General features: G+C 45.6%; 1 protein-coding gene across 5 annotated transcripts in view; it reads right to left on the bottom strand.

Moving 5' to 3' along the window:
- MCF2L2 (MCF.2 cell line derived transforming sequence-like 2) overlaps positions 1-12,441 on the bottom strand; it is a 1,017,734-nt gene that overhangs the window by 765,490 nt on the left and 239,803 nt on the right. For all 5 annotated transcript variants that reach the window (XM_063916343.1, XM_063916344.1, XM_063916345.1 and 2 more), the window contains exon 4: positions 7,513-7,603. In XM_063916343.1, coding sequence (XP_063772413.1) covers positions 7,513-7,603 — 91 coding nt within the window. The remainder of the gene's footprint in view (positions 1-7,512; positions 7,604-12,441) is intronic.

Here is a 12,441-nt window from a genome sequence, read left to right as displayed (position 1 = left end):
ATTGAACTTCATTTGTTTTATTGTCACTATAAACGGTTATAAGAAATTCTAACGATCTAATCTAGAATATGCCCCATAGTGAGAGTTTCCCAGTGGCATGAAATGCACCTTGTTAACATGGTTACATATGTAACATCACTCATATCTCTCCTGAATAGTATAGCGACCAGCCTTCATTTTTTCATAAAATGTTCATAGTAGAAGGGACAATAAACCTGTTAAAAGCAGACAGTCCTTCAGAAAAGCTCAACAATGGGATTGCTGGACTGCAAGAAAAGAGGGGACGCAATAGTGCAGAGAGCCAAATGTAAAGGAAACACTTTTTAATGGTTTACATTTTGCACTCACAAGCATCCAAATATAATAGCATGTAGTGTATAGAAAAACATCCAATCTTGTGAGTCTCTTAGTAATTCTCCAAGTCAGGTTGATATTCAATAACAATGCTGGAAAAATAGGATTTTAATTACCTACCGGTAAATCCTTTTCTCGTAGTCCGTAGAGGATGCTGGGGTCCACATTAGTACCATGGGGTATAGACGGGTCCACTAGAAGCCACTGGCACTTTAAGAGTTTAATAGTGTGGGCTGGCTCCTCCCTCTATGCCCCTCCTACCAGACTCAGTCTATAAACTGTGCTCGAGGAGACGGACATACTTCGAGAGAAGGAAATACACAGAAAGTGGCGAGATTCATACCAGCTCATACAAACAAGTCAAACCAGGCTAACTAGCCTGAAAACTTAGCAACAGCTGAAACATTACTGAACTCAGTAAAGACACGCAGTACTTAACTAAGAACAAAGCAGTACTGAACCAAAGAACCACTGCAGGAAAACGAAGCGCTGGGCAGTCGCCCAGCATCCTTTACGGACTACGAGAAAAGGATTTACCGGTAGGTAATTAAAATCCTATTTTCTCTTACGTCCTAGAGGATGCTGGGGTCCACATTAGTACCATGGGGATGTACCAAATTTCCCAGAACAGGAGGGAGAGCGCGGAGGCTCCTGCAGAACTGATAGACCAAACTTTAGGTCCTCAGAGGCCAAAGTATCGAACTTGTAGAACTTAGCAAACGTGTTCGACCCAGACCAAATAACCGCTCGGCAAAGCTGCAAAGCCGAGACACCCCGGGTAGCCTCCCAGGAAGACCCCACTTTACGAGTAGAGTGGGCCTTAACAGATGTTGGACACGGCAATCCTGCCGTAGAATATGCATGCTGGATAGTGAACCTGATCCAGCGAGAGATCGTCTGCTTAGAAGCAGGACACCCAATTTTCTTGGGATCATAAAGGACAAACAGAGAGTCCGATTTTCTGTGATGAGCAGTCCTCTTCACATAGATCTTCAAAGCCCTCACAACATCCAAGGACTTTGATGCAATTGAGGAGTCAGTAGCCACTGGCACCACAATAGGTTGGTTGATATGAAAAGCCGACACAACCTTTGGAAGAAACTGCTGACGCGTCCTGAGCTCAGGTCTATCTTCATGGAAGATCAAGTAGGGACTTTTACAGGACAATGCCCCCAATTCCGACACCCATCGAGCAAAAGCTAAGGCCAACAAAGTGACAGCCTTCCACGTGAGAAACTTGACCTCAGCCTCCTGTAAGGGCTCAAACCAATCCGATTGCAGAAACTGCAACACAACATTAAGATCCCAGGGTGCCGTCGCCGCCACAAAGGGAGGCTGGATGTGCAGAACCCCTTTCAAAAAGATCTGAACCTCAGGGAGGGCAGCCAATTGTTTCTGGAAGAAAATGGATAAAACCGAAATCTGGACCTTTATTGATCCCAAACGCAGGCCCATATCCACACCTGCTTGCAGGAAGAGGAGAAACCGACCAAGTTGAAACTCCACAGCAGGAAACTTCTTGGATTCACACCAAGACACATACTTTTTCCAAATGCGATGGTAATGTTTATAACTCCTTTCCTAGCCTGTATCTGGGTAGGAATAACCTTGTTCGGAATGCCGTTTCGAGCTAATATCTGGCGTTCAACCTCCATGCCGTCAAACATAGCCGTGGTAAGTATTAATAAGTGAACAGCCCCTGTTGTAGAAGATCCTCCCGAAGAGGAAGAGGCCTTGGATCTTCCAGCAGTAGATCCAGCAGATCCGCGTACAAGCTTTAGAATTCTTGGAATGAGAGGAAGTAGAGGAAACACATACACTGACTTGAACACCCACGGTGTTACCAGGGCATCCACCGCCACTGCTTGTGGGTCTCTCGACCTGGAACAGTACCTCCGAAGTTTCTTGTTGAGAAGCGAGGCCATCATGTCTATTTGAGGTACGCCCCAACGACGGGTCACTTCCATGAACACCTCCAGATGGAGGCCCCATACTCCTGGATGGAGATCGTGCCTGCTGAGGAAGTCCTCTTCCCAGTTGTCCACTCCCGGAATGAAGAGTGCTGACAGCGCCACTGCATGCCTTTCTGCCCAGAGGAGGATTCTTGTTACCTCTGACATTGCAGCTCTGCCCTGTCGGTTTATGTAGGCCACCGTCGTTACCTTGTCCAACTGAACTTGAATGGCGTGATCTTGCAGAAGTTGTGCTGCTTGTACACGGCTCTTAGCTCCAGGACGTTTATTGGATGAAGGGATTCCTGACTTGACCACCTTCCTTGGAAGGTTTCCCCTTTGGATGACTGTGCCCCAACCTCTGAGACTTGCATCCGTGGTTAGAAGGATCCAGTTCTGAACCCCGAACCTGCAAAAGGATTTGCAGTTGCAGCCACCAGAGGAGTGAAATCCTTGCTTCTGGCGACAGGCGTATCCTCTGGTGCATGTGTAGGTGAGATCCTACCACTTGTCTAGGAGATCCAGTTGGAATGACCGAGCATGAAATCTTCCGTACTGTAGAGCCTCATAAGAGGCAGCCATCTTTCCCAGAAGGCGAATGCACTGATGAACCAACTTCGGAAGGTTCAGGATCCAACCGTGCTCCCTGAGTAGATGAGTCGTGAGAGCAATGGACTGTAACAACTTCTCCCTGGACAATGCCTTTATCAGCAGGTCATCCAGATATGGAATTTTGTTGACCCCCTGTCTGCGGAGGAGAACCATCATCTCTGCCATCACCTTGGGGAACACCCTTGTGCCGTGGAGAGGCCAAATGGCAGCGCCTGAAAGTGATAGTGACAGTCCAACAGTGCAAATCTGAGATAAGCCTGGTGTGACGGCCAAATCGGAATGTGGAGGTACACATCCTTGATATCCAGGGATACCAGAAACTCCCCCGCCTCCAGACCTGAGATCACCGCTCTCAGAGACTCCATTTTGAATTTGAACTCCCTCAGATAAGGGATTAACGATTTCAAATTCAAAATCGGTCTGATCGAACCATCCGGTTTCGGTACTACGAAAAGGTTTGAATAATACCCCTTGGTTTGCATATGAGGTGGAACAGGGACAATGACCCGTGACTTTTCCAATTTTTGGATGGCGTCCTGTAGGATAGCCCTGTCTGCCAGCAAAACTGGCAAGCCTGATTTGAAGAATCGGTGCTGCGGAAGTTCTTGAAACTCCAGTCTGTACCCCTGGGGCACATTATCCTGTACCCAGGGATCCAGGCCGGATGACACCCAGATGTGGCTGAAACGTCTGAGCCTCGCACCCACCAGCCCATCTTCCAGGCTTCGCGGACCACCGTCATGCTGAGGATTTTGAGGAACCAGAAGCCGGTTTCTAGTCCTGGGAGCCTGCGGGTGCAGGCTTTTTGGATTTTGCACGACCACTTCTAAAGAAGGTGGTAGGAGGCTTGGACTTTTTTGTCTTAGCGGTCCGAAAGGACTGCGATGCAGATGAAGAAAAGGGTTTCTTCGTAGAAGGCGTAGCTGAGGGAAGAAAAGGTGACTTACCCGCGGTTGCCATGAAAATCCACGCATCCAATGCTTCCCCAAATAGAGCCTGACCTGTGTAGGGTAGATTCTCCACACTTCTCCTGGATTCCGCGTATGCAGACTATAGGCGTAGCCAGAGACCCCTGCGAACTCAGACAGACATGGAAGATACCCTTGCAGTCAGCGTACCCAGGTCCTTCATGGATTCCACCACATCTCTAATAGCCTTAATCATGAGCTGCACCCCCTTAGCCAGGGATGCCGCCCCCCTCAGCACAACCCCATCACTGTCAGCCGTGTCAGAGTCGGTACCTGTGACATCTTGCATAATCTGGGCAAGTGCACGTTTTTGTGGATATATGCTAGGGGATTTTGAAGAAATAGAGACAGAACCTGACCAAACTGCCATAGACTCAGTCTGAGCTACCCTAGTAGAGATCTGAGAGATCATTCCCTTAATAGAGGTCAACCACTCAGGCTCAGTAATAGGGATCTGAGACAAACCATTACATTCCTGTGTACATGGAATGGATCCCTCCTGAGAGGAAATGTCCTCTACAGCATAAGACACAGAGTCCCTAGACATGGCTATGTGAGAAACAAACACCCACACACACACACAGGAAAATGTCAGACACAGCTTCCCCCCAAGTATACCACAGAGAAACACAGAGCTTGGAGCCAGCACACACACAGCGCTTCCAAAGGTAGATATATACAACTCCCTGGCGCTGACTGTGTACCTTAATAGACTATACAGTAATTTTACAGCCTCCCCCCCTTCTACAACCCCCTGGTACTGCACAGGATAGCTGGAGTTGCTTGGAGGGACAACTTTCCCTGTCAGCGTCTCTGTACTGGATCTGCAGGCAGGAAAATGGCGCTGAACGCTGCTGGGTCCCCTCTGAGGAGAAGCTCCGCCCCCTGAACATGGCGCTGCTTCGCGCTATTCACTTCTTTATACTGGCCTGAGGAAATGTGCTGGCAGCATTACCGAGGTACCTGACAGCCTTGGTGACCAGTGTAGGGTATAAGCGCTGGCTCAGGGCGCCCTTCATAGCGCCGCACTGTGTACTGCTGAGCCTCTGGAGCGCAGTTAGTACTGCGCTCCCACCCTGTTGTCGCCATCTTCACACTGGCTCCCCGCTTGCTGTGGGGGCCGGTGACTCACTTGCCACTGAAATCTTCTGGCTCTGTTAGGGGGTGGCGGCATGCTGCGGGAGTGAGTGGTCGCCTCGGGCGGCTAACGATCATCACCCTCAGGAGCTCAATGTCCTGTCAGCGGAGATAGTGGACATTAACCTCTCAGGGTTGGACACTACTCCCCCCGTAAGTCCCACGAAGCAGGGAGGCTATTGCCAGCAGCCTCCCTGTGCCTAACTTTAATAAGAAACAACAAAACTAGAAAAACTCCTATGGAGCTCCCCTAGCTGTGACCGGCTACTCCAGGCACATTTTGTAAACTGAGTCTGGAAGGAGGGACATACTGTAGAGCAGTGATTTTCAACCTTTTTTTACTCGCGGCACACCGAACAATATTTTAAAATTGCCAAGGCACACCATCAGTTCCCCACAGAATAAAACAAAAAACACACATTGGCCCTCACAGTAAAAAAAAATCCACACATACATTGGCCTACACAGAAAAAACAATCACGTTGCTCCCCACATAAATCATGTTGCTCACTACATAAATCCTATTGCTCCCCACATAAATCAATCACATTGCTCCCCACATAAATCATATTGCTCACACATAAATCAATCACATTGCTCCCCACATAAATCCTATTGCTCCCCACATGAATAATGCACATTGTTCCCCCCCATAAATCCATAAATCCTTATTCTCCTCACATAAATCCTATTGTTCCCCACAGGAGAAACAAAATAACAAATATTAGCTCCTACCGGTCAGCTGTCCTCCTCCCTGTCTCTCAGTGGCGGGGATTGTTCATAGTGGAGTGCTGCGAATACTGATCAGCGGGCGGGCGAGCAGGTGTGGATGTGGGTTGGCAAGGAAAGCTGTGTATACAGACAGGAACTGGAAGATGTGTATGCAGGCGGGTGGGCTGGCTGGGTGGTGAGACACGGCGGCTGTGACCTATGATATCACACTGCTGCGTCTTCAAGGCATAGGTCACGGCCAGAGCACGACTGATCCTCTAAGAAGAGCACGGGCCAACAGTTCACTCTGAAGGTGCAGGAAGCTGCTCTGGCTCCGCGGCACACCTTGCAACTGGTCGCGGCACACTAGTGTGCCACGGCACACTGGTTGAAAAAGCCTGCTGTAGAGGGAGGAGCCAGCCCACACTATTAAACTCTTAAAGTGCCAGTGGCTCCTAGTGGACCCTTCTATACCCCATGGTACTAATGTGGACTCCAGCATCCTCTAGGACGTAAGAGAAATAGAATGAACGCAATAGTTCAGACACCCACTTATAGGGAAAATATTTAATTATGTATTAGATGCACTCACAAATGTTCATAAATAAAAAACATATAACAAATCACTGGTAGCAGAGGTTCACATGTATACTCATCGGACAATATAATTCTAGGGGTCCCACAGAGTTCCGGATACTCAATTGTTCGCCAGTAGGTAAGTCCAGGTAAGATTCCTCTGTTTCCAATGGTAAAAGCAAGCCACACCGCTTAATGCATTTCAAACCCTATTGGGTTTTTCCCCAGAAGCGTTCAGACGCTTCCCTATAAGTGGGTGTCTACACTATTGCGTTCATTCTTTGAATAGGATTATTGTCCCTTCTACTATGAACTTTTTATGAAAAAAGGAAGGCTGGTCACTATACTATTCAGGAGATATATGAGTGATGATACATATGTAACCATGTTAACATGGTATGCTCAATTATACATTTAATTTTTTGTCTATGTATGGGAAACAAGTGAATTTTCCTAAAGTGTATATGCTCCTATATCTTACTGTTTAATCAGCACAGAAAGCACAGAAAATATTTTCTCAGCATGAAATGCTCCTTGCCAAACTGATACAGAATAATGATGGTGTCAGGCACCACTCTGTATGAAAAGTTCATGCATCTGACTAGCTATTATTTAATTCCAATGGTTTATTTTTGCATGGTAAAATTATCTGTAACTGTCCTTCATCAGTCTCAAACATATTCTAACTTGTCATTCTGTTCCAAGCTATACAGTAGGTAGCTTTGTTATCGCTAATTCGTTTTTAGTATTGTCTACACCAAACATACTATGTATTAAAGACTCACCACACTGGGGTCAGAGGAGAGTCTTGAGGATGGGAGAAAGTAACTAACCATTTCCTAACCATGTTTCTCAAACACAGTCACAGCATTTCTCAAGCACTATCTTAAGGTTTTTCAGCCGAAGTCCACAATGAAAATCTTCAATGCATGAATGCTGTTCCAGCTGGGTTATCTATATCTAGACTAGGAATTTAAATGCTGTATGTCTGATCCATAGATACAGTTAATAGTGTTTCGTGATATACCAAAAGCACGCACTGACTGCAGGACCTGAAGGCTTGGAAAAATAAGACCTCCACCAGTTGACATGTAGACCTTTTGTGTGCTCATCATGCATGAATAAAGGCAGTGTGATATGACACTGGCTGATTCCTTGTTATGCTCTTTCTTTTAAATGTAGTGTGGGAATGTTGCACTTACAGCTATACGAGTCAGAGATGCTTTGACTGAGCTCCATTTATCCTTCCGTCTGTCGATGATGATGACGAACCCAATGCTGGCTGCCTCGAGACTGTAAAATGGGACAGAAAGACATACCGTGTGGGTAACAAAGATAAAAGTTATCTAAATGTTCTAATACTAATAGGGTGTATACTTGCGTAGTTTCATTACATTGCATTGACACAAATGAAATAAATTAACTATGACTTGATATGTAGAGTGTAAATTCTAAAGGGTAGATTAATACCCCTTTTCCACTAGCTCAAAAAACACGGGTAAATGCACGGGGGCGCGCATTTACCCGTGTTTTTTGCAAGTGGAAAAGGGTAAACCCGGATCAAGTGACCCGTGAATCCTACCCAGCTATTTACCTGGGTAGGACATGGGAATGTTCCGGGTAGGGTTGTAGTGTAAACGGGAGCCATGTCGATGCGACACGGCTCCCGTTTACACTGTACGGAAGGGCGGCGCTGGGAGATCATGTGATCTCCCTGCGCCGCCCCTGCCGCGTCACTAGAAGCGTCACCAACCCGGCATATGCCGGGTTGTGACTGCTGATGGGAAAGGGGCCGAGCACGGGTCGCAGCAGGGGGCAGCTCCCGTGTCAAGCTCCCGGCTGCGACCCGTGCTCGTAAGTGGAAAAGGGGTATTTCTAAGGTGTGTTTTTTCAAATCTGCCAATTAGGTTTAAAACGGGCATTTTAACACTACTGGTCGAAGCGGCAATGATCAGTAAATCTACACCTAGATGTATTTTCTCCCAAGAAGACTACATAAAGTACTGGCCCAAATTAACAATTGCTGCTGTAGTGTACAGAACAATTCCCAGGATGTAACAGAGAAACAAATATAACTAGAAAGTAAAGAAGAACAGAGTCATAGTAAGTATGAGTATTTGGAAGTATTTGTAAAAACAAGTCTGAATAAATAAAATGCACTTATAGGATGTTCTCAGACAAAAAGGCACTTCAAAATTATTTGGAAAGTCTCATCTGAACAGAAGGAGGCAGAACTGGGCTGATGATGGGCGGACAGACACACAACATTTAGGTGTCCAGCTTTTTCAGCAATCTGTAATCACTGTTTGTAATTCTATTTTTGTACAATGCTACGGAATATATTAATATTGTAAATTGCTTATATGTAATACATAATTTACAAATAGTAGTACAGGTTGAGTATCCCATATACAAATATTCCGAAATACAGAATTTTTTGAGTGAGAGTGAGACAGTGAAATCTTTGTTTTTTGATGGCTCAATGTACACAAACTTTGTTTTATACATAAAGTTATTAAAAATATTGTATTAAATGGCCTTCAGGTTGTGTGTATAAGGTGTATATGAAACATAAATGAATTGTGTGTATGTACACACCTTTGTTTAATGCACAAAGTTATTAAAAAATATTGGCTAAAAATACCTTCAGGCTGTGTGTATAAGGTGTATATGAAACATAAATGCATTCTGTGCTTAGACTTGGATCCTATTGACACAATATCTCATTATGGTATGCAATTATTCTAAAATACGGAAAAATCCAATATCCAAAATACTTCTAGTCCCAAGCATTTTGGATATGGATACTTAACCTGTAAATGTATGATTAAAAAAAAAGCTTATTTTGTAACTTCATGCGTTGTTTCTTACCCCTTTCCTCTGTATCTCACAAGACTCTTAACCACTTACAGTAACTGATAATTTAAAAAAAAAAAAAAAAACTGCTCAGAAATTGTCGGGTTTTCTTATGAGTGAATTACGTGAAGAACATGAATTTAACCCTATCCAAAATGATTTTAGTAACAAAAATAATTAGAATTTTTTAAACATCGATCAGGAACATTGTGACCATCAAAACATCGGTAACATCGCGACTTTAGGTTTTAGAGCCCGGACAGCTGCCAGGTACACAGGGGGGTTCTGGGGGTGGCTTGGGGGTGATGATTTACACTTACCAGCAGCTGCCATTGTCTGCAACCGCTGGGGGTGGGGGATCCTGCCGTGCTGACCGAATATACAAAGAAGTTAATCGCTGGATGGGATATGTTTCCGGGATCCCAATATGTGAAACAGACTTCGGAACGCAGAAAGACCATTTCCAGTGAAATGGAACGCAAATCGTCATGCGACTTCCGGTTTCCGGCCGCGCCAGGCAAGCAAGACCTGTGGATGATGACGATGGGTGCTATACAGGTTCACCTGTTAGCACCTATAGTTTTTGGGGGTATATAAGGACAGCCTTGTGAACTTGAGCATGCGCTACTGAAGAAGGACTTTATGTCTGAAACGCGTCTAGCGTAGCTCTGGTTGTTTATCCAACGTGTAAACCTCTCGGGTATGCTGCTGTGCTTTACTCACTATCCGGGGTATTAGCTGATTCCCTAATACAGTATATACATCACACAAACAGAGGCAGTGATGTCATTCGTGGCAATAAGAGTACATGAGCATGTCTACATTATTCTAGTAAAAGACTATGAAACTACATACAATCAAAGGAAAAGGGCATAACAGACAGACGGTGTGCACATTACTGTGCTACTGACGGTGTTAAATGTTCATCAGCTTATTGGCAGAGATTGAAAATTATACGTAAAGAGAGGTGAATTTGAGTAAGTGCAAATATCTATATCAAGGTGACTTATGTACACATCTATATACAAATACAAAACATTCATGTGTGCCAGGCGGATTGAGGAAATAATGCATATTTATGAAATAAATGTGTATTTTATATAAGGAATGAGCATGTGGAAAACAGCAAACAAACCAGTAAAGTATGTGTCCAAAACAAAATAAAAAGCTTAAGGTAGCTGTACTATCTTCTCTTTGCCTACATGTTGAAAAGATAGCAACTACACTACCAAAATTGTTATAAAGCCCTGATTGTATCCAAAAATTGAAGTGTGAGACCTGATGTACATAAAGATGAGTAAACGTGTGGACGGGATCAGTATGGTATCCCGCCACACGGGATACCGATGGTCAGTATACAGATATCGGCATCCTGAGCGGATGAATACCAGCAAGGAGGCGAGCGCAACGAAGCCTATTCTACCTCTATGGGTGTCGTGGACACCCATAGAGGGGGAATCACCTAACTCGCTGGTATACCGGCGGCGGTATGGTGCCCCAGTCGGGATCCTGGCGTCAGTATTGTGAAAGCTGGGATCCCGACAAGCGGTATGCTGACCGTATACTGTGTGGACAGAGGACCAGGTAGCGGCACAACAGACCTGTTCCATCGAAGCTCTGTGTCGCCTACGCCCTAGCGGAATGCGCTGACACCCGGTCTGGGGCTGCTCGCCCTGTACTAGAATAGGCTCAAGTGATGTATGAGCAGATCCAATATGCAATGGTCTGCTTTGAAGCAGCCGGCCAACCACATTTATGTGCATTATAAAGTACATGCAAAGAATCTGTATGCAGATCAGCAGAAGTCTTGTACAAGCAAATCCGCAGAGCTCGAACTACGTCTAAAGCAGCCAAATCATCCCAGTCCCAGGAAGTGGCTGAAGGAGGACAAACTGGACGATAACTTCCTAGTTTAAGTGAAAAGCAGAAAACAACTTTCCACTGGAACATATGGACTGTATGGAGAACCACCGCTATTGTCATGGAAGTCGAGAGAAAAAACGGATTGCAAGACAAAACTCCTAACTTGGGAACATGTCGAGCTGTGGCAATAGCTGTAAGGAAATCCAGCTTCCCAGTAATGAACAGAAGGTCCGCTGATTCTCGAGACTCAAATGGGACCTGTTTGAGAGCTGATAGGACCAGATTAAGATCCCAAAGCACCACCATTTCGGTGGTTGAATACGCAGCACACCCAGTAAAAAGGTTTGGGCCTCTGAAAGAAGGGCCAAACACCTTTGTAAGAAACTTGACAGGGCGAAAATCAGTACTTTCAAAGAACAAACTTTTAAAACAGTGTCCAAACCTCCCTGAAAGAAGGCCAAAAACCGAGGGAGACAAAACAAGGATGGATGGATGAACCGGTCCCTGTTCACACCACATACTCATACTCGTAATTGCATGATGAAACCGGTTTTCTACCTCATAGCATAGTGCTGACTTCTGAGGAAGAGAATCCTTAAGTTTTCAAAAGCTCTGTCTCAAAAGCCAGGCTGTTAAAGCCAACCAAGGAAGGTCCTCGTGCAGAAACGGACCTTGTTGTAGCAGGTCTGGATGACATGGAAGACGCCACCCGGAACCTGCCGACAGTTTCAGTATGTCGGCATACTGCAACCTGCATGGCCAGTCTGGAGCCACTAGGATCACCATTACTCATTGGTCTTAGATGCCTTAGAGGCAACACTGAGGTTGAAAGAAACAGATACGCTAGACGAAAGTCCCACCGAAGCGCCATGGCACTTGCTGCAAAAGGCAGCGGGTCCCTGGATCTGGCACAGAACCGTGAAACCTTATATTCAAGAGGCCATGAGATCTGTCAGGAATCTGGCCTACCCGCGGTGCCAGCATGGACTCTGTCCTGGGAAAGGTCCAGTTACTAAAGTGTGTCCTGTCCAAGGCTAGTCCTATCTCTAGATCTAGTGGTCCAATCTGCTGAGTAACTAAGTACTGATAGTTTTGGACCTTACAGCCACCGTCTCTTCCTACACCACTCTCTACATTGCCAAGCTAACCATCTATGATGAAAAGTTAGATATGTTCCTCCTTGTTCCAGACTCTTTCCACTTTTGGAAGGCACCACTTCCAAACTAACTGTTTGAGGACCTCTGGATAGAGAGAACACTCCCCTTGGTGAAACGTGGTTCTGCCGAGAAAGTCTGCTTCCCATTTTTTTCACACCCAGGATGAACACCGCCAGTAACGCTAGAACCAAGGTTGCCACCCAGGAAAAGAATTGGGCTGCCTATGCCATCGCTGCAGCACTATTTGTTCTGCCA

This window comes from Pseudophryne corroboree, chromosome 4, assembly GCF_028390025.1.
Source record: "Pseudophryne corroboree isolate aPseCor3 chromosome 4, aPseCor3.hap2, whole genome shotgun sequence".
Taxonomy (NCBI): Eukaryota; Metazoa; Chordata; class Amphibia; order Anura; family Myobatrachidae; genus Pseudophryne; species Pseudophryne corroboree.
The sequence above is the reverse complement of the archived record's forward strand: the minus strand, read 5'-3'. Positions and strand labels throughout refer to the sequence as shown.